General features: G+C 57.9%; 1 protein-coding gene and 1 long non-coding RNA gene across 4 annotated transcripts in view; one reads left to right on the forward strand and one right to left on the reverse strand.

Annotated features, from left to right (window-relative positions):
- The window catches only part of SPG7 (SPG7 matrix AAA peptidase subunit, paraplegin), a 39,964-nt gene extending 24,456 nt beyond the window's left edge, over window positions 1-15,508 (forward strand). The window contains exons 10-18 of one of the 3 annotated variants that reach the window (XR_011384135.2): window positions 4,070-4,194; window positions 5,563-5,665; window positions 7,097-7,207; window positions 8,698-8,813; window positions 10,683-10,839; window positions 11,038-11,293; window positions 12,057-12,223; window positions 12,689-12,766; window positions 14,616-15,508. Coding sequence is in view for 2 of the 3 variants with exons in the window: in XM_008252191.5 (XP_008250413.4) it covers window positions 4,070-4,194; window positions 5,563-5,665; window positions 7,097-7,207; window positions 8,698-8,813; window positions 10,683-10,839; window positions 12,057-12,223; window positions 12,689-12,766; window positions 14,616-14,816 (1,058 nt within the window). In the remaining variant the exon portion in view is untranslated. Of the gene's footprint in view, window positions 1-906; window positions 1,094-4,069; window positions 4,195-5,562; window positions 5,666-7,096; window positions 7,208-8,697; window positions 8,814-10,682; window positions 10,840-11,037; window positions 11,294-12,056; window positions 12,224-12,688; window positions 12,767-14,615 lie in introns of those variants that run through there. The other 2 variants (XM_008252191.5, XM_089319798.1) reach the window with 2 other exon arrangements.
- Window positions 9,111-21,570, reverse strand: LOC149121047 (uncharacterized). Its single transcript, XR_016225044.1, has 2 exons — window positions 21,273-21,570; window positions 9,111-9,439 (listed from the first exon to the last, which is right to left on the reverse strand). It is a non-coding gene; the product is annotated as an uncharacterized LOC149121047 (long non-coding RNA).
- Between the last annotated feature and the right edge of the window lie 114 nt (window positions 21,571-21,684).

Consider the following 21,684-nt stretch of genomic DNA (forward strand, 5'->3'; position numbering starts at 1 on the left):
GTGGCTTTTCTAAGATCCAGGTTGTTGATAGGGCTATTATGGTAGACATTTGAAATTCACCATTCTGACCTTTTGTTTTTTAAAGATTTATTTATTTTACTTGAAAGTCACAGTTACACAGAGAGAGAAGGAGAGGCAAAGAGAGAGAGGTCTTCCATCCTCTCGTTCACTCCCCAGATGGCTGCAACGGCCAGGAGTTGTGCTGATCTGAAGCCAGGAGCCTGGAGCTTCTTCCGGGTCTCCCACGTGGGTGCAGGGGCCCAAGGACTTGGGCCGTCTTCTGCTGCTTCCAGGCCACAGCAGGAAGCTGGATTGGAAGCAGAGTAGCCACGACTCCAGCTGGCACTCCACTGTGGGATACTGACTGAGCCAGTGCTGCATGCGGCAGCTTACCCCGCTGCGGCACGGAGCCAGCCTGTGCCTTTTTTCCTTTTTGAGGCTGATCGGCACGTGGTGTCACAGACCACTGTGTGTCTCCTTTCCCGAACAGCAGTGGACACGTGGCCGTGTGAGTCCTGTTGCTCTTTGGGCCTCTGCTTTGTGAGGTCTTTAACTTTCCCTCAGAATTTGGGTCATATTTTAAGTATCAATGAGGGAGACAGCTGTTTCCTCAAAGTACTGTTAGTCTCCAAGAGCCATTGATTTGTGTTTCTCTTTTCATTGTCGCGCACTCTGGAATAGTACGATGTTAGCTAGTATATGTACCGTATGATTTTGATTATATGTGACTAAGGCTGAAACTTTTTAACATCTTGTTTTAAGTGATTTGGGATTTTAAAAGGTTGTGAAACGGGTCCGTTGTGTCCACCGTGCCCCCGAAGGCTCACGTAGCGGCAGGAGTGTGGGGGTTGCTGCCTTGTGTGTCATGTTGAGTGGCCTCGTCTCCCTGGTCTGCTCCCGTCCTAGATGAGATCCTGGTGATTGTCTTTGGGGACTGTGACAGCTTGTGCAGGCCAGCTCTGAACAGCAGCCTGTTTCAGAGAAAGGATACTTCTGTGATGGGATCCAGCCTCCTGGTGTTGAGCGCAGGGTGAGTTTTGCGCTCACGAGGATCAGGCGTGTGCAGGGGTCTTGGAAGGACGTGGTGCTGCCTCGTGCAGGCCCTCCTGTCTCGGCTGTGGTTTTGTGATTCGTGACGTGAGGCTGAACCACGTCTCTCGACCCTGTGCCTCTGCGAGCCTCCCGTGAGCTGACAGGCTCGGCGAGGGACTCGGGTGGGGGTCCCGGCTGCGCAGCCCTCACAGCACGCAGCACTTCAACTCTCTGCTTACGTTACTTTTCACACCTGAAGACAGAGACCCCTTTGTGGGCAGACTTGAGCCCCCCAGGAAGTGTGTATCAGATGGCATTTCCCTTGAGCATTTCCGCCCACTGTGTGCTCCCCCCTCAACTTGCTGACCGTGGCCTTCGGAGTGCAGCCGGCTCCACACAAGGCCCTTTGTACAGAGGCCCAGCTGTTCCCTCGGGGAGGAGGGGCTGTGTGTTCCTGGAGATGCAGAGGCTGTGTTGGTCGTGGGAAAACTCAGCAAGGAAGAGGCAGGCCTCGTCTGGGAGAGCAGTCCCGTCCAGTGTGTTGGGGTCCTGGGCAGACAGGGGTCTTTGTCCTGTAACATCCTCTCACATGAGTGTTCGGCCCAGGCTCCGGTAGAACACAGTGCTGGCATGTAACCAGGAGTTCCCTCAGGAACACCAGGAGGTCCCTCGTGACCTGGGCTTCTCTTGAGTGCCACCAGCCTGGGCAGAGGAAGAGTTCCGGGACCCGCCTCCAGCCGGCTGGACACGGATTCCTGGATTCCTCTGACTCTTTTTTCAACACACGGGGAAGAAGGCACTAAATAGCCTGCACTCTGTGGTGTCTGCTGTGGGCCTCACTGTGTCCAGGCCATGTCCAGGCAGAGCAGGTGGGAGCACCGAGGAGCTGTGGGCAGCCACCACATCCCTGCCTCTGTCCACAGCGGTCAGGGACTGTCACACATGGCTGCATGTGCTACCTCACAGCAGCCCTGCAGGTGGGCAGATGGACGCTGACAGAGGAAAAGTGGACATATGCTGGGCCTGCTGTCTGTGTCACACCTTCGGAGTGTCCCAACACTGCAACCCGAGTTGGACGGTGGCCAGTGTCCCTGTGGCCCCTCTCTGTGGCTGCGCTGCAGTTCTGTGTTCATGGCAGCCCGGCCCCAGTGTGTGCCTGCCTGCCTGCCTGCCTCCTTCCCTCCTTCCTCCTTCCCTCCTTCCTCCCTCCCTCCCTCCCTCTCTCCTTCCCCCCCCCTCTTTCTTTCATTGAGTTTATTGATTTACTTATTTATTTGAAAGGCAGAGATCTTTTGTCTGCTGACTCACTCCCCAGATGCCCACAACAGCTGAGTCTGGGCCAGGAACTCCATCCAGATCTCCCAGGCACCTTGGCAGGAAGCTGGCTCTGAACTAGGCACTCTGAGATGGGATGTGGAGCCCGCTGAGCCCTGAAGCTCACCCCCAGCGTGCACTTCTCTCCCAGAGTCTGTGAGTGCGCACAGCCTGGACGGAGCTGCACGTGGGAGGTATGAGGTCTCACTGCCCGGGAGGCTGGCTCTGTGCACAGGCCCATCTCCCCTGGTGCAGGCTGCTGTCTGCCCTGCTGTCCTTGTGTCCTCTGATGGGAGAGGATGGGCTCTCTGACCCCAGATGTCCCCAGATGTCAGAAGTCCCCGGGGGCCAAGGCAAGGACTTCCGTGTTGGCAGAGCCCTAGCATCCTTGCGTTCGGGGCCCTGCCTGGGCAGCGAGACGGTGAGTAGCAGTCTCGTTCATCTTCAGAGGGACTGCATGTACCTGTCTGTGGGTATGAGCAGCCAGCAGCCCTCACAGCTGGCGCCTGTGGCTTCCCGAGCACTGAGAGACAGGGAGCCTGGGCAGGCGATGCGTGATGTGAGTGTCTTAGCCTCCGTCTCTGCTGCAGCGCAGGCGGAGTACTTGGCTCTCGGGAGGATTTTTCAGGTGTCAGAAGACAGATCACAGCGTCCTCAGCTCTGCTTCACGGTGCTCTCCAGGCATCCCTGAGAAGAGGGAGATGTGCTGCCAGCCCTGCTTCTTGTCGAGCTGGCCAGCCCCAGCAATCTTGTCTGCAGACCCGGGGCTCCGAGTGCCTGGGGAACCACCGTGGCAGAGGCCCCCGTCAGTGAGGCCAGATGTCCCACCTCATCAGCATCTTTGTAGCTGATTCGTTCAAGTCCAGGCTAAGTGACAGTGATGGAGGAAGAGACAGAGACATCTCATATCTGTTCACTCATTCACTCTCCAAATGGCCACAACAGCTGGAGTGGGCCAAGCCGCAGCTGAGAGCCTGGAACTCCATGTTGACTCCCATCTCCTGTGGGTGGCAGGAGCCCAGGCACTTGAGCCATCATCTGCTGCCTGCCTTTTCTTTTTTTCTTTTTTCTTTTTTCTTTTTTTTTTAAGATTTATTTATTTATTTGAAAGTCAGAGTTACACAGAGACGGAGAGGCAGAGAGAGAGAGAGGTCTTCCATCCCCAGATGGCCGCAACGGTCAGAGCTTCGCTGATCTGGAGCCAGGAGCTTCTTCCAGATCTCTCAGGCGGGTGCAGGGGCCCAAGGACTTGGGCCACCTTCTGGTTTCCCAGGCCATAGCAGAGAGCTGGATCGGAAGAGGAGCAGCTGTGACTGGAGCCAGTGCTCTGATAGGGGAGGCCCGTGTCACAGGCTCCTAGTGGCAATTTCTGAACTCAGCTCTCTGGTGAGAAACTTTGGGCCTACGCCTGAGAACAGGTGTTAAAGATGGTGTGATTCCGCCTCACTGTAGGGAAGGCCATGGTGGGCAGGAGGAGTGGGGCAGGCCCCAGTGCTGGGCAGCAGCCTCAGATAAGCCCATCTTGGGTCCGGAGGCCGGGCCGTCGCACCCTGTGGACAGCCTGCGGGAGCTCGCTGGGCGCCAGAACCCGTGTGTCCTTGTTCTCTGCACTGACGCTGGTTGGACACATTCAGGGAAGCAGGTCTCGGGCAGTGCGTCCTCCACGTCGTGCAAGGGGAGCTGTGCGGGGGGGTGCACCCTGAGGCTCTGCTCCTCCCCTCAGGAATGGGCACCACAGACCACGTCATTGTCCTGGCATCCACAAATCGAGCTGACATTTTGGACAATGCTCTGATGAGGCCAGGCCGGCTGGACCGACATGTCTTCATTGATCTCCCCACGCTGCAGGTCAGTGCCGGGGGCTGCCTTCCCCTCCTCCTGCTCTGCCTGTACTGCCCCTGCAGTCCCACAGGTGTCTGACCATCAGGACCAGGCATGGAGTGGACCTGCTGGAGCCACAGGTGCTGAGGGGCAGAGCTGTGTGGCCTCCTGCCCTCCTGGGGTCAGGGTTCTTCTTGTTTTGGAGCGTGTGCGCCCACTGGAGGTTTTTCTTCTGCATCTGGAATTGAACATAGCCTGGGTTGAGTTTTATAGCAAATTCTTGGGAACTAACTCCAGGGTAGGAAAAAGCATAGTTTTTTGTTTTTGTTTTAAGATTTATTTATTTGAAAAACAGAGCGCTTCCATCCACTGATTAACTCCCCAAATGGCTGCAACAGCCAGGGCTGGGCCGGGGGACGTCAGGAGCCAGGAGCTGCTTCCTGGTCTCCCATGTGGGTGCAAGGCCCAAGGACTTGGGCGTCTTCCACTGCTTTCCCGGGCCATTAACAGGAAGCTGGGCTGGGAATGGAGCAGCTGAGACTCGAACTAGTGCCCGTACAGGATGCTGGCACTGCAGGTGGAGCTTAACCTACACACCATAGCACCAGCCCCAGAAAACGTGTTCCTGCAGGGCTCCCTTCCTTGTCGAGCTCTGAGGGAGCCCCAGGTCCCCCAGCCCTCAAGTGCTGTGCAGCTGCCCGTGGAAGTGGGGAGGGGCAGGTCCTGGTGGCCTGGGGCCTCTTGTCCCATGGCTGCCGCCCTCTCAAGCCTCCCATGGGCAGCCCCCCCAGTCGCAGGGCCTTTGTTGAAGCCCTGGGTGGGGGACTAAGCCCTGAGTTTGTTGATGCCACCGTCAGCTGCAGTGCAGGGAGCAGGGCTGGTGCACCTGGCTGCCCTCTGGGTCTCGGGCTGCCGCTGATCCCACACAGAGGAGAGAGGCGAGGCCTCGCCCCTCCAAGCCCAGGGCTCCCCTGGGAGGCTGTCACTCTGAGTGTGTAGGAGACATTTAGTAGACCCCTGCTGTGTCTGTTGTGTTTCACCTTAAGTTCTATTGATTTTTTCTTTTTCTTTTTAAAATGCTGCTTGTGGCTCTAAACTGGTTTCCCCAGAGGTTCCTGTGGGCCTCTCCCCACCACGTCACAGTGTGGGGTTAGAGCTCCTCCACGTCTCCCCCCGCTTCCCTGCAGGAGAGGCGGGTCCCCCCCACCCCGTGTCACAGTGTGGGGTTAGAGCTCCTCCACGCCCCCCCCCCCCACGTCACAGTGTGCAGTTAGAGCTCCTCCACGTCTCCCCCCCCCTTCCCTGCAAGAGAGGCGGGTCTCCCCCCCACCCTCCACCCCCCGGCGTCACAGTGTGGGGTTAGAGCTCCACGTCTCCCCCCCCCCTTCCCTGCAGGAGAGGCGGGAGATTTTCGAGCAGCACCTGAAGGGTCTGAAGCTGACGCAGGCCAGCAGCTTCTACTCCCAGCGTCTGGCAGAGCTGACCCCAGGATTCAGCGGTAGGTCCTGCCCCCGCAGGCTTCTCTGGGGCCCTGGTCGTGACACACCTCCCAGGGGAGACCCCATGGAGGGCAGCAGGATGTGCGAATGACGTGGAGGCCACTTCTTCCTCCCTATGGGTGGGAAACCGGGGGCGTTGACTCCACAAGGCAGCAGGTGTGCCTCCCTGTGGCCCTGCCTTCAAGGCACGGTGGGACTGGCTGCTGTGTTGGCTGTGGTGTCTTGGGGACTGTCCTTCAGGTCTTTTCTGTGCATCCGTGAGACCTCCCTGCCCCCCTCACAGTCCCACATAGTTTCTGTATGGCCTCACTGGCAACCTTAATGTAAATGAAAATGCCTTTTACTGTGACACCACCTCTTTTAAAGTCATTAACTCGCGTCTTATGGACCTGAGTGTTCTGTCCAGTGGTGCCTGTGTGAAGTGTTATGTGGGCGAAAGCCTAGGAATATGTGGGGAAGCTTGGTACTCAGTTACAGGGAGAAGTGCACACCGGAGAGAGACAGGAAGGCCTGCAGTGGGTGGGAACGGTGCTTGGTCTGTTGCTTCTTTAGGGGGTATTTATTTGAAAGGCAGAGTGGGGACCGGCACTGTGGTGTAGCAGATAAAGCCACCACCTGCATTGCCAGCATCCCATATGGGTGCAGTTCTAGTCCCGGCTGCTCCACTTCTAATCCAGCTCTCTGCTGTGGCCTGGGAAAGCAGTGGAGGATGGCCCAAGTCCTTGGGTCCCTGCACCCACGTGGGAGACCTAGAAGAAGCTCCTGGCTCCTGGCTTCGGATCGGCGCAGCTCCGGCTGATGCAGCCAATTGGGGAGTGAACCAACGGATGGAAGACCCCTCTTTATCTGTCTGTCTGTCTGTCTGTCTCTCTCTCTCTCTCTCTCTCTCTCTCTGCTTCTCCTTCTCTTTCTCTTTCTGCATAACTCTGACTTTCAACTTTCAAGTAAATAAATAAATACTAAAAAAAAAAAAAAAAAAAAAGGCAGACAGAGAGAGATCTTTCATCTCCTGGTACACTCCCCAAGTGTGCACACAGCCAGAGCTGGGCCGGGTGAAGCCAGGAGACCAGAACTCCATCCGGGTCTCCCACATGGGTGGCGGGCCCGAGCACTTGAGCCACCATCTGCTGCCTCTGAGGTGCACTAGCTGGGAGCTGGATGGGCAGAGCAGAGTGTCCAGGACTTGGACCGGCTCTGAAATGGGGCACGTGCATCCCTAGTGGCAGCCTGACGTGGCCTCCATCGAGTGCAGTGCGGCGACCCCCTGCCTCCTGGCCACCTCTCCCCCCAACTTTGCCCCTGTTCTCCTCGGGCTGCTCGTCCCCTGGTCTGCTGTCGGCAAGAGCCTTCCCTCCCTGTCCCTTTGAGATCAGGCAGGGAGGGGCACACATGCCCCGTCCTCTGCCCGGGCCCATGGTACATGTTGACAGGTGCGGACATCGCCAACATCTGCAATGAGGCTGCCCTGCACGCCGCGAGAGAGGGACACACGTCCGTCCACACCTTGAACTTCGAGTATGCCGTGGAGCGTGTCATTGCTGGTATGGCCGTCATACCCCTTTGTCGGGGCCTGCATTCTGAGGAGGGCTCGAACCCAGAGATGCTCAGTCTGAGGCCAGTCCTATCCAAAATCAAGATAGATACGGCTGCAGGTGGGGCCTGATGCAGGCTGGCTGTCGTGTGATTTAATTAAGTGGCAAGGTATTATTGGAGAAGAAATGGAACGTTTTTCAGTTTGGTAGGTTGTGTCTATACAGTAGACTTGGCTTTCTTTAGTTTAAGACCGACCCAGCAGGTTTATGTCAGAGCAGGCTCGTTCTTCAAATAGGAGTAGGACATGCCTTCCCAACCCACCTGACCCTGGAGAGAGGCCGAGCTCCAGCCCAGGGGCAGTCTGCACCCACAGGCCTGCTGGGCTCTCCCCAGGCTGCAGAGGGAGGCCTGTGCACTCTGCCTGATGGATCCCAGCTCTTGGTAGGAGGCCAGAGCTGATCCCGCTCCTAGGGCACACGCCCGAGCTGGTCCCCGCTCCTAGGGCACACGCCCGAGCTGGTCCCCGCTCCTAGGGCACACGCCCGAGCTGGTCCCCGCTCCTAGGGCACACGCCCGAGCTGGTCCCCGCTCCTAGGGCACACGCCCGAGCTGGTCCCCGCTCCTAGGGCACACGCCCGAGCTGGTCCCCGCTCCTAGGGCACATGCCCGATTGTCCCCGCTCCTAGGGCACACGCCCGAGCTGGTCCCCGCTCCTAGGGCACACGCCCGAGCTGGTCCCCGCTCCTAGGGCACATGCCCGATTGTCCCCGCTCCTAGGGCACACGCCCGATTGTCCCCACTCCTAGGGCACACGCCTGAGCTTGTCGCCACTCCTAGGGCACACGCCCGGTTGTCCCCACTCCTAGCATGGACGCCTGTACCTGTGCTGTACTGGAAATGCATTGCAGCCTGTGTTCAGGGAAGCTCAGTAGTAAGGCCTGTGTTCCCTGGAGACAGCTCTAGTTGAGGTGTCTGCTGTCCTCGCCAGTGTCTAACACAGGATCTGTAGTCTTACAGGAAGTGGTGGTAGACAAGTGTAGTGTCAGGCCGTACCACACATCTGACCTTACAGCTTGTTCACATTGTGGACTTTGGAAACTTAGGGGTGTTTAGGCTTTGAATGGGGCTCAGCAACACTTTTAGCTGGGGAAACGTGATACAGGGACTGTCTTCCCGCTACGGGTGTCACCTCCCAAGGGGAGGTTAGTGAGCCCAGAACCGGGACTTGGGAGCCTGCCCTCCAATCCGGCCCTCTCTGGGTCCCAGGAGGGGGCACTCCTGTCGACGAGGACTGCATTGCTAGAAGCGCCATGTGCCCCGTCAGCTCTCCACCTCACGAGTGCCCCTGGGACTGTGTTGTCAGGAGTGGTGGCTGCGGTGAGGCTGTGGGGAGAGGACTTGCTCTGGCAGCACAGGTGGAAGTAGCACCAGGCTAGGAGAGCCTGGCTCGCCCACTGGGTGTGCAGTACCCGGACACTGACCCTGGGCCTTCTTGCAGGGACTGCCAAAAAGAGCAAGATCCTGTCAAAGGAGGAGCAGAAGGTGGTTGCGTTTCACGAGTCGGGGCACGCGCTGGTCGGCTGGCTGCTGGAACACACCGAGGCTGTGATGAAGGTGAGCCCTGGGCTCGCCTGCCTCCTCGCAAGCCGGGGGACGGGCTGGGAAGCAGCTGTCCCAGACAGTGGGCAGCAACCAGGGCTGGGTTGTGTGTCCACGTCTCTGCTGTGGCTTCAGCTGCTAGGTGCCTGACTCAAAGTGGTGTGCGACTTGGGCTCACTGTCCCCTCCACCCTCAGATGCCAAATGAGCAGCGTCATGCTTACTGTCAGCTCTAAAATGAGTCCTGATACTGAGAAGAAGCAAATGCAGTTTGTCCTTTTTCTAAAAGAATGATTTAGAAATCATCTTGTAATGTATATATTAGCTATTTTTTTAAAGATTTTATTTATTTGAGAAGTGGTGCTGCAGAGAGAGAGAGAGAGAGATAGGCAGAGAAGGGTCTTCCATCTGCTGCTTCACTCCCCAAATGCCCTCAACAGCCAGAGCTGGGCCGATCCAAAGCCAGGAGCCAGGAGCTTCTTCCAGGTCTCCCACGTGGGTGCAGGGGCCCAAGGACTTGGGCCATCTTCCACTGCTTTCCCAGGCCACAGCAGAGAGCTGGATTGGAAGTGGAGCAAGCAGGACATGGAGGCTTAGCCTACTATGCCACAGTGCCAGCCCCGTTGTACGTATTTTTAAAATCTGAAAGAGTGAGAGAAAGAGATCTTTCATCCGCTGGTTCACTGCGGAACCAAATGCCCACAACAGTTTAGACTGAGCAAGACTAAAGCCTGCGGTCAGGAACTCTATCAGGTCTCCCATGTGGATGGCAGGGACCCCGGTACTTAAGCCATTACCCTGCCTCCAGGAATCTGGGTCAGAAGCAAAGGCAGGGCTTGATCCAAGGCACTCTGGTATGGGATGCAGACGTCCCATGTGGTGGCTTAACCTGCTGCACCTCAGTGCCTGCCCGGAGAGCACATTTGTTTCCATCGAACGGTTGTGTTGTCACCAGCTTCCAGAAACGTGGGTGTGTGACCAGGGGTCCTCATGGCCCCTTTAGGGAAAACATAACCCTTGGATGTGGGTGCTTCATCTTCACTGCTGAGGGTGTGGGCTGTAGTTGTGCAGAGACCAGCGGCCCCACGTGGAGGTGCTGAGGAGCCCTGCGGGTGGCTGGAGGCACGCTGGCAAAGGCAGCTGCAGACACGGAGGCCAGCTCGGCCATCGGTGTTGTCTGTGCCGTCTTTCGGAGAAGCCGTCACAAAGCCGACTGGTCCCCCTGCTTCTCGTTGAGGAGACTCAGGGAGACAAAGCATGCGCTGCTGCTCCGTGCCTGCGTGCCGTGAGGCGAGCCAGATGCTCCCCGGGAGCTCCTCACTCGACTTCACAGAGCGTTTAGGGGCAGGCTTTGCTCCAGCCGGTAGGTCCCAGGTCAGCCCGATTCGAGTCCCAGCTCTTCTGCTCTGACCTGCCTTGCTGCTGTGGTGCCCTGCTCACCAGAGCCTTTGCTGACCGCATTTCACTGGCAGTTTAGCTGTAGACTCAGGACATTCGTGGGCATGGGCTTCCTGCTGCCCTGGCGCTCAGAAACAGCTGGGCCAGCACGAGACCTGCTCCCTTGTGATCTCTCTGTGTTTCCAGTGCAGCTGTGCAGGTGGAGGTGGGACTTGTCCACGTCAGCCTCTCCCTTCTGACTTGCTGTGTGGTCAGCACACGAGGAAGACACACCCTGACAGTGTGTGGACAAGGGCCCCCGTTGGAAACCCCTCTGCTCCTGTGAGCGAGGCCTCTTCCACGTTAGGGCTCTCCCTGCATGCAAAGCTGAGATGGTACACATTTGCCTTCCTGCTCTAGGACCCCCGGGGCAGCCCTGCCGCACCTTGTCCCCACTTCCCTTTAAGCGAGTGTCCTTGTGAGCTCAGGCCACCTTGACCTTCCATAGGTCTCCATCGCACCACGGACAAATGCCGCGCTGGGCTTTGCTCAGATGCTGCCGAGAGACCAGCACCTGTTCACCAAGGAGCAGCTGTTTGAGCGCATGTGCATGGCCCTGGGCGGCCGAGCGTCCGAGGCCATCTCCTTCAACAAGGTCACCTCCGGTGAGGAGCCAGCCCGTGCAGTCTGAGTGCTCTCGGTGCTCCTCCTGCACTGCTGCACTGCTCTGGGGCGCACGGGGTAGAATCGGAGAGAATCAGTGTGATGAAGGTGTGGTTTGGAGGTAATCAGGTATGTTTTAAAAGATGAGCTGTGGTCAAAGGTTTAGAACTAAGCATGGCTTTTTAAATAACTTTACACAGGACAAGCATTTGGAGAGGTTAAAATGCTGCTTGGGATGCCCACACCTCACGTCACAGTGCCTGGTTCTGGTCCCGACCCTGCTTACAGTCTCAGTGTCCCGCTAATGCACACTTCAGGAGGCGACAGAGGATGGTCCCTGCCACCCACATGGAAGACCCAAGTGGAATTCCTGGCTCTTGGCTTGCCTTTGCCCAGCTGCAGCTGCTGTGGACATGTGGGGATTAAACCAGTGGAGGAGAAATATCCGCATTTCAAGTAAATAAATAAAATATTAAAAATAACCATATAGAAACGTCCACGTATGTGCAGACTACACATGCCTTTATGGTTACCTAGTGGTGATGGCTGCACCAAACAGTAATACTGAAGCCCTTGCTGCTCTAAATCTTTACTTCTCTGGATGTCAGGGAAGGGGGCAGGGGACAGGGGAGGGGCCTGGCCTGGCCCAGGGACCAGCAGGTCGTAAGGTTAACTGGTTTGCCTCACACATGCCTGTACTTCAGCCTAGGCACTGCTGTGAAATAAGTCCACAAATTCACCTTCAGTAACTGGTTTTTAAGCAAAATAACATTTCTTAAAGTTTTAAGACTCTGTTTTTCATCTTTAGGATTTATTTATTTACTTGAAGGAAGGGATACAGACAGAAAGAGAGGTCTCTGTCTGCTGGTTCATTCCCCAAATGGCCGCAACGAAGGCAGGAGCTTTGTCCAGGTCTCCCATGTGGGTGCAGGGGCCCAGGCACTCGGGCCAGCATCCACTGCTTTCCCAGGTGCACTAGGAGGGGCTGCATTGGAAGAGGAGCATCCAGGACTCAGTGCCCCCGTGGGATGCCAGTGTCACAGGCGGCCGCGCCACCCCATGCCATGCCACAGCACCAGCTCCTCAGAGTCCTTTAAGGAACAGGCACTGGTAGAGATGGGTCTGGCACAGCAGGAGCACTCGTGGAGATGAAGCGGGTGGGCAGTGCAGCGCCCGTCCCATGAGTATCAAGTTCTGATTTCTTGACCCCACCCTCCAGGGGCGCAGGATGACCTTAGGAAGGTCACAGGCATTGCATACTCCATGGTGAAGCAGTTCGGGATGGCCCCTGGCATCGGGCCCATCTCCTTCCCCGAGGCACAGCAGGGCCTCCTGGGCATCGGACGGCGCCCCTTCAGCCAGGGCCTCCAGCAGATGATGGACCACGTGAGTCTGCATAGGCCCACCACCACACCCCTTGCCCACAGGGTCTGCTGCCCAAGGCCCTCCAGCTACTGGCTACCTCAGCCGCAGCCACCTGGAGCCCAGCGCTCTGCTGCAGGCCTGGGCTGTGTTGTCTCTTCCGTCTGTGAAGTTCTTTTTCTTGCGTGAGGTCCTAGATGGCTCTCACGAAACTGTCGATGTGAGTCTAAGAATCTGCAGACTGGACCCGGGGGCCTGTCATGAGGCACCTCCAGCCGCCCTTGCACTCAGGGGTAGCTTGGTGTGGCAGAGGACAGACAGGGCCGCCTGGTGTGCAGGCATCCTGAGCTGGCCTTCCTGGGCCGCTCATTAGGAGAGAGGAGGCGTGGTCTGCACCTGTGTTTCCTGCCTGCCCTTCGATGTTGGGATCAGAACACAGGTGCTGAGTCTGCACGTGTTGGTCAGTGACAGACACCCTCTCCTTGGCAGGAAGCAAAGCTGCTGGTGGCCCAGGCCTACAGACACACTGAGAAGGTGCTGCTGGACAACCTGGACAAGCTGCAGGCGGTGAGTGTGACCATGCACCGGCCAGGCTGACACAGCTGACCAGCCTCACCAGACCCGCGCCCTCCTGCTCTTCTCGAGTCTCCTATGCACAGTTCACGGCAGACAGAACACCCGACACGCGTGACCACTGCCCGACCCAGCCATCGTAGCACTGTCTCATGCATTTCATCCTTCTCCAAGTCTTAAACATTTTCCCTGAAAATTTAAAGCAAATGTTGTGTTGTAGACTTAGAAAAAAGTTGCAGGTGCAGTACAGAGCCCCCACACACTCCTCCAGACTCTGCGTCCTTATAAGTTTCCCTGGGTTTTTCTGTTTGTGTGGTTTTTGTTTTGTTTTGTTTGGTCTTTCCATCTGTTTGAAAGGCAGAGCCACAGAGAAAGAGAAAAAGAGAGAAAAGGAGGTCTTCCATCCACAGGTCCACTCCACAAATGGCCTCAACGGCCGGGGCTTGGCTGATCCAAAGCCAGAGGCCAGGAGCTTTCTCTGGGTCTCCCACGTGGGTGCAGGGACCCAGGCACTTGGCCCATCTTCCACTGCTTTTTCAGGTGCATTAGCAGAGAGCTGGATTGGAAGTGGAGCAGCCGGGACTTGAACCAGTGCCCATATGGGATGCTGGCATGCAGGCAGTGGCTTCACCTGCTGTGCCACAGTGCCAGCCCTGGGTTAGTGCTTTGTCCACCACTTTGTTCACCAGTGACCCAGCAGGGACACACTGCAGTCCACTGGAGTCCGCTTCATTCTCGCTTGTCCAGACACCCAGTTGTCCTTTCATGTCCTCATGTCTCCTCTGGGCTGTGAGTTTCCAGACTGTTCTGGTTCAATATTTTGACCTTGACTGTTTCTTTTGGCTCGTCCAGTGCCCCCCACAGGCTTTGTCTGATGTTTTTGAGCTGAGCAGAGGAGCTGGGGAGAAGCCCCTGACACAGCAGAGGAGGCCGGCTGTGCCTTGGGCGTTCAGGCGGGTGGAGCAACTGGAGGGTGGTGGTTCCTTCACTTCCTCTCATTTCTGAAGGGAGGCAGCTCTCTGTGAGGCCGAGAATGGTGGTTCCAGGTCTTCAGAGTGGGCCCCAGCCGGCAGCCTCCAGTAGCTGCAAGCCGTGCAGAGCCTCAGACTGAGGCCAGGATCTCACCACACACAGGGTGTACACGGAGCCAGGAGCCCACTGCACACAGGGCCCATGCACACAGAGCTGGGGCCATTGCTGTATAATGGGGAGGAGGGGGAGAGGCAGGCTGCTGGCTGGGCAGCTCATTGGCTGTCACGTGGGTTCCTGGGCCTTCGGAGCAGAGCAGGTGAGCCTGCAGCCACAGGTAAATTGCCCATTTCAGCGTTCGCCATTTTGTTTAGAAAACGTGGACGAGTGCTTCCGTCACAAACCAGCAGCGTTGTTTTCACGGGACTGAGCCACCATCATGGTCCCGGGGCAGTGTGGAGGCACAGAAATCCCTCGTCCCCGGAGCACAGGGCCCTCCGCCCTCATGCCTCAGTGTCAGCCGCTCTCCCCAGACAGACGCACCTCGATTGGTGCAGGAAAGTACCATTGCCAGGAAGCAGAGACTTCGAAGGGGGTGGAAAAGCTAATGAGGCTTGCAGCTGGAACCTCAGCTTCCAGGTGGAGACAGGGGGTGATTCTTCGCCTGAGCTGCCTTCCTGCCTCTGCTTCCTGGGAAAGTGGCCCGTCCACCCACCCACGAGTGTCCTGCTCTCAGACAGGCCCTCCCGCCTCGCCGCCACCTCCCTGGCACACAGGGCGCTTTGTCGTGCGGCCGCGTCTTGGGCTTGCGGTTCTCAAAGACTCTTGTCTGTGTCTTGCTGGGGACTCACACTGCCGGGTTTGTTCTTTTCAGCTGGCGAACGCCCTTCTGGAAAAGGAAGTGATAAACTATGAGGACATTGAGGCCCTCATTGGCCCACCGCCCCACGGGCCGAAGAAGATGATTGCTCCGCAGAGGTGGATCGACGCCCAGAGGGACAAGCAAGCCTTGGGGGAGGAGGACGCGGCCCCACAGCCCCCCGGGCAGGGGCAGGAGCCGTCGTGGCCCAGATAGTGGGAGCGGTGCAGCCATGCACCTGCAGTGAGCCAGGAGACTCCAGCCGAGATCAGAGGCTGGCGGGCGTGTGGGTTGAGCTTGCTGCCTGTGGACCTCAGTTTCCCCTATGGGGAAGTGTCAGTGCTTGCTGCCAGCATGCAGATAAGTTCTCCGTTCCCAGGATGCCATCTGCCTGGCTGTGGCGACCGGGGCAGCTCGGCAGCCAGGCTGAACAGCCCCCTGTTTGCGCCCGTCTCCGTTCCTGTGTCTCCCTCAGAATGCTAACGGCTCCGCGATGAAAGCGCCCTCTGAGCGGGCTGTCCTCATCCTCACTGGCCCTGTCACTGTGCCCACTTTCCAGCAGGGTCAGACTGGGGGCCCGGCACTGAGCTCCTGACAGTTCAAACACTGCCACCTATCGCCCTGTGAGCAGCTGTGCATCAGGGACCTTGCACTGGTCCTGTCCAGCAGCCTGGGAATTGTCGACACCCTGCTAATAAATTCCGTGGATAAGGACTCTACGCCTGTTCTGGGTTCTCAGCTCCCACTCAGCCCTGCGGCCTGCTTGGACCACACTCTTGTTTTCAGTTCCTCCTCCAGCTGGGCAGACAAGAGAAAAGCCCCTGTGGAATGGGTCTGGGGTCTAAGCCACACTTGAATAAAGGGACCGGGACACCAGCAGTGGCCTTGGTTCCTCAAGTCGCTCTGGATGTGGTGAGCACTCATCCTTGCCTCCTGCTTGCTCGCGTGTCACCTCCCCTGCTGGTGCTGGCACTGGGACCTGTAGATGCTGACCCCCCCTGACAGCAGCACGTCCGGTGCCGGAGCAAGGCTCCTGCAGGTACAGCTGTGTGGACACCTGAGGGTGGGCAGCTGTGGCTGGTTTCTCTGTGTTTTTCATTTTATTTTATTTGTTTTTTGAGTTAGAGGTCTTCCATCTTCTGCTTCACTCCCCAGGTGGCCATCATGGCCAGGGCTGAGCCAAGCGAAAGACAGGAGCTTCATCTCGGTCACTCACGTGGGTGGCAGGAACCCAAACACTTGGCTTATCTGCGGCTGCTTTTCCCGGGCCATTAGCAAGGAACTGGTTTGGAAGTGGCACACCTGGGACGTGAACTGGTGTCTGTGGGATGCTGGCACGGCACATTGCAGGCAGGGGCTTTACCTGCTGCACCATTTTTTTGGGTTTTTTGGTTTGCAAGTCAGGGCATCAGAGATCTTCCATTCACCGGTTCCCTCCCTAGATGGCTGCAACAGCAGGGACTGGGCCAAGGCAAAGCCAGGAGCCTGGCACTCCATCCAGATTTCCTGCCTGGGTGGCAGGGGCCCAAGTACTTGTGCCGTCTTCTGCTGCTTTCCAGGCATGCCAGCAGGGAGCGGGATCAGAAGCAGAGCATCCGACTGTTGCCCCAGTGTGGGATGCTGGCGTGAGCTGCAGCTTAACTTTTTTGTTTTTGTTTCTGGGTTTTTTTGTTTTGTTTTGTTTTTGTTTTTTGACAGGCAGAGTGGACAGTGAGAGAGACAGAGAAAAAGGTCTTCCTTTTACCGTTGGTTCACCTTCTAATGGCCGCTGTGGCCGGTGCACCGTGCTGATCCGATGGCAGGAGCCAGGTGCTTCTGGTCTCCCATGGGGTGCAGGGCCCAAGCACTTGGGCCATCCTCCACTGCACTCCCGGGCCACAGCAGAGAGCTGGCTTGGAAGAGGGGCAACCGGGACAGAATCCGGCGCCCCTACCGGGACTAGAACCGGAGGTGCACGTGCCACAGGCAGAGGATTAGCCTAGTGAGCCGCAGCGCCAGCTGCTTAACCTGTTTTACACAACACTGGCCCCTCTGCATTTCTTGAGAGGACACATGGGGCTTTTCCCCAGTTCTCCAGATCCGTGACCTAAGGTCAGCACTGGTTTGGGAGGTTGCTGGCTATGTCCTTGCCCTCGGTAGCATCCCCTACTGGTTCTAAAGCCGGTACAGCCTACCTCCCCACCCTGTGCTCTCCCCACAGAGCTGGGCTGTGTCTCATTTGCAGAGTTGTTTCCTGAGAGCCCAGTGGTGTGCAGCCTGCAAGGGGGGTGGGTACTGCACAGCTGCTGAGGTGAGGCCTGGCTCCAAGCACTTGTCCTCAGTCGGCTCAGCGTCGCATTTGGTCACCTTGGTGCTCGGCTGATGGAGTGAGTCAGTGGCCTCGCGCTGAAACCACACTGCTGCCCACACTGCCTCTGGGGTCCTGGACACGAACAGGCCTTAGCCCAAGAACCTGTGGCAAAAACTGGGTTCGTCTCAGCTCCATCGTAAGAACAGCCCTAGCCGGCGCCGCGGCTCATAGGCTAATCCTCTGCCTTGCGGCGCCAGCACACCGGGTTCTAGTCCCGGTCAGGGCACCGGATTCTGTCCCAGTTGCCCCTCTTCCAGGCCAGCTCTCTGCTGTGGCCCGGGAGGGCAGTGGAGGATGGCCCAAGTGCTTGGGCCCTGCACCCCATGGGAGACCAGGAGAAGTACCTGGCTCCTGCCATCGGATCAGCGCGGTGTGCCGGCCATTGGAGGGTGAACCAACGGCAAAGGAAGACCTTTCTCTTTGTCTCTCACTGTCCACTCTGCCTGTCAAAGAAAAAAAAATAGCCCTGAGGCCAGTGCCGCGGCTCAATAGGCTAATCCTCCACCTGCGGCGCCAGCACACAGGGTTCTAGTCCAGCACCTGGCTCCTGGCTTCAGATCAGCGCAGTGCGCCAGCCGCAGTGGCCATTGAGGGAGCGAACCAATGGCAAAAGGAAGACCTTTCTCTTTGTCTCTCTGTCTTGCTGTCCACTCTGCCTGTCAAAAAAAAAAAAAAGAAAAAGAAAAAAGTGTGTGAGTATGTAATTCTCTGAGTGCTTCTTGAGTTGCGTGTCTGAGGACTCCCTGTGGAAACAAGTGCGTGTTCTAAGTGATGTGAAGACTGAACAGGACCACAGGGAGCCTCAGAAACACATGGGGCTCAGCTTTGTGCTGCAGCGGGTTCAGCCACCACTGGTGCCGCTGCGTCCCATGCTGACGCACTGGGTCAAGTCCTGGCTGCTCTGCTTCCCATCCATCTCTCTGGTAATACAGTCTGGGAAGTCAGTGGATGATGGCCCAAGTTCTTGGACCCTTACCGCCCACATGGTGAGCTCCTGGTTTCAGGATTTAGCCTGACCAAGTGCCAACATTTACGGATATTTGAGGAGTCAACCAGCAAATGCAAGATCTCTTTATCTGTTCCTCTCCATGTCACTGTGGCTTTCAAATCTTTTTTTTTTTTTTTTTTTTTGACAGAGTGGACAGTGAGAGAGAGAGAGACAGAGAGAGAAAGGTCTTCCTTTGCCGTTGGATCACCCTCCAATGGCCGCCGCTGCAGCCGGCGCACCGCGCTGATCTGATGGCAGGAGCCAGGAGCCAGGTGCTTTTTCCTGGTCTCCCATGGGGTGCAGGGCCCAAGCACCTGGGCCATCCTCCACTGCACTCCCTGGCCATAGCAGAGAGCTGGCCTGGAAGAGGGGCAACCGGGACAGAATCCGGCGCCCCGACCGGGACTAGAACCCGGTGTGCCGGCGCCGCAAGGTGGAGGATTAGCCTATTGAGCCACGGCGCCGGCCTCAAATCTTTTTAACAACAACAAAAAAAAACCCAGGCCAGGTGTTGTGGTGTAAGGGGTTAAGCTGCCGCCTCCAATGCTAGCCTCACACATGGGCGCTGGTTTGACTCCTGGCTGCTCCACTTCCGATCCAGCTCCCTGCTAATGCAGCTGGGAAAGCAGCACAAGGCCTTGGGACTCCACCCACTGGCTTCAGCCTGGCCCAGCCCTGGCCATTGGAGCAATGTGGGAAGTGAACCAGCAGATGGAAGATCGCTCTAACTCTGCCTTTCAAATAAATGAAAGAGTCTTCCTTATTTAAGCTCTAGTATTGTAGTACTGGTCATTTTCCTCTACTCTGATCTATACTCATAAGTAAACATTTAAAAAATGTTTTGGAGGGCCACAGTTGTGCCGTCTGCAGCACCAGCATCTGATACGGGCGCCAGAGTGAGTCAAGTCCCAGCTGCTGCATCTTCCATCCGCTCCTTAATGCGTCTGGGAAGCAGCCGATGGTGGCCCAAGTGCTTGGGCCCTGAACCCACGTGGGAGACCTGGAACAAGCACCTGGCCCCTGCCTTCACACTGCCCAGCTCCAACGACTGAGGCCATATGGAGAGTGAACCAGCAGCTGGGAGACACCGCTCCCTCCTTCCCTCTCTCTTCCTCTCTGTAACTTTCAAATCTTTTTAAGTTTCGGTTATTTTCATTTTGTCTGAAAGGCAGACACACTGATGGAGAGAGATGCTTCGTTGGTTCATTCCCCAAGTGCCCACAACGTCTAGGGCTGGGCCAGACTGAAGCCAAGAGCATGGAACGCCATCCTAGACTCCCACATGGTGGCAGGGACTCAAGTACTTGGCCCATCATTTGCCACTTCCCAAGACGCACTTTAGCAGAAACCAGAGGAGCTGGGACTCGAATCAGGCACCCTGATGTGGAATGTGGGCTTCCCAAGCGGGATCCTTTTTTTTTTTTTTTTTGACAGGCAGAGTGGACAGACAGAAAGGTCTTCCTTTTCCGTTGGTTCACTCTCAATGGCTGCTGCGGCCAGCGCACTGTGGCCGGCGCACCACGCTGATCCGAAGGCAGGCGCCAGGTGCTTCTCCTGGTCTCCCATGGGGTACAGGGCCCAAGCACTTGGGCCATCCTCCACTGCACTCCCTGGCCACAGCAGAGAGCTGGCCTGGAAGAGGGGCAACCGGGACAGAATCCGGTGCCCCTACTGGGACTAGAACCTGGTGTGCTGGCGCCATAAGGCAGAGGATTAGCCTAGTGAGCCGCGGTGCTGGCCATCTACCTACCTCTTAACAAGACCTTGTCAATACTTCCTGAACCTCATTATAGAAAATAGAAACTCCCCTTATCCAGAGTATGTACCTGAAAGAGTTCCAGATGCTGAAAGACACACTCTTAGGTTGGAAGTTCTTGAAGACTCAGACTGGGGCTGGCGCGGGCCAAACCCAGCCAAAAGCTCTTAAGCATTTTTTTTTTTTTTTTTGTTAAGGTTTGTTTGTTTATTTGAAAGGCAGTTACAGAGAACAGAGGCAGAGAGAGAATCTTCCATCCACTGGTTCATCCCTCCAGATGGCCGCAATGGCCGGAGCTGCTCGGATCAGGAGCCAGGAGGTGCTGGGTCTCCCACGCAGGTGCAGGGGACCAAGGACTTGGGCCCTCTTCTGCTTTCCCAGGTGGACTCGCACTGGTGCCCATATGGGATACCAGCACTGCAGGCGGCGGCCCCATCTTGGGCAGTTTTATCTGTGAACTTCCGTGCCTGTCAGCACTTAGACCAGCGAGTCTCTGTACAAGTCAACTGCAAAACTGTTCCTCAGTCTCGCCCAGTGCAAAGCTGATACTCTCCACAGAATTCTGCACGAGAAGTTAACCTTTTCTGTTTTACATATTTTTCAAGAGAAGTGAGTATGGATAAAGTTGGCTTCTGCGGCTTTGGTTTGTGCAGCCAAGTCTTCAACGTGCACTTTCTTTCCGGCTAACTCAGTTCTGAGCAGTGCTGGACCCCTGCCCAGTATCTGTTAGAACCAGCTAGGCGAGGTGGACGTGCGGGTTAGGGCAGCTTTGCCTGAAGACAAGTCGGAGCTGGCGTGGGAGGTGTTGGAGGTGGGCAGGGTCTGTGCCCGGAGCATGGAGAGGGTCTGGGGATGACGCGGAGGGCCAGCATTCATGCGGCCAGCGTCTCCCGTGGGCGCGCGGGGTGAGTGGGTGTGCGGCCAGCGTCTCCCGTGGGCGCGCGGGGTGAGAGGGCGCCCGGCCAGCATTCATGCGGCCAGCGTCTCCCGTGGGTGATTGGTGAGTGGGCGCGCGGGGTGAGTGGGTGTGCGGCCAGCGTCTCCCGTGGGCGCGCGGGGTGAGAGGGCGCCCGGCCAGCATTCATGCGGCCAGCGTCTCCCGTGGGTGATTGGTGAGTGGGCGCGCGGGGTGAGTGGGTGTGCGGCCAGCGTCTCCCGTGGGTGTGAGGGGTGAGTGGGCGCCCGGCCAGCATTCATGCGGCCAGCGTCTCCCGTGGGCGCGCGGGGTGAGAGGGCGCCCGGCCAGCATTCATGCGGCCAGCGTCTCCCGTGGGTGCGCCCAAGCCGCGCGAAGGGCAGATGGCGGGTTTTCTCCTCACGGTGTCCGTGAAGGCCGCGGCAGGCCCTCGGCCACGCTGGCTCCCCCAGGCCACCTGGAAGCGGGCCGAGCACTCTGCCTCGACTGCGGCCCTGACGTGACTCCTCCTGCAGCCGCTCCACCAAGACGCGCCCGGCACCCAGAACCGGGCGGCGGGTCCCGGCTCCTCCTCAGCCCAGCTCGCGCCGCGGCCATCTGGGGCGGGCCAGCGGACGGGCGGTCTCTCGGCCTCTCACTCACACGGAGGGGCCACCGCCTACCTTAGGGCCAGGTTCGAACTCCCGAGCGCACTGCGCGCCCTTTCCCGGCGCTCCGCTCCACTCCACGCCGCGGGGTCCTCGCCAGCGGGGCGGCGGCAAGAACGCGCCGGAGGCCGCCTGGCGCGCACCGGGGGCTGCGGCACTCGCGGGGTGAGGGCGACGCCCCCGGAAAGCGCTCCGCGGAGGGGAGAGGGGCGCGGCGGGGAGCGAGGCCCGGGGGCGTCCACGGCTTCGCGACCGCGCTGGCCGAACGCGCCCCGACCCAGCTCCCCTCCGCCTCGGACGCCGGGCCGTGGAGGCGGAACTCTCCGGGACGCGGCGGCGCCGGCCTTGCGCCACTTCCGCATCGCCTGGCTCTGATTGGTCAGGACGCTGCGGCGCCTCTGATTGGCCGGGCCTACCACCATCCCAG

Source organism: Oryctolagus cuniculus, chromosome 18, assembly GCF_051225735.1.
Source record: "Oryctolagus cuniculus isolate XC-2025 breed Fujian yellow rabbit chromosome 18, ASM5122573v1, whole genome shotgun sequence".
In the NCBI taxonomy this organism is placed as follows: Eukaryota; Metazoa; Chordata; class Mammalia; order Lagomorpha; family Leporidae; genus Oryctolagus; species Oryctolagus cuniculus.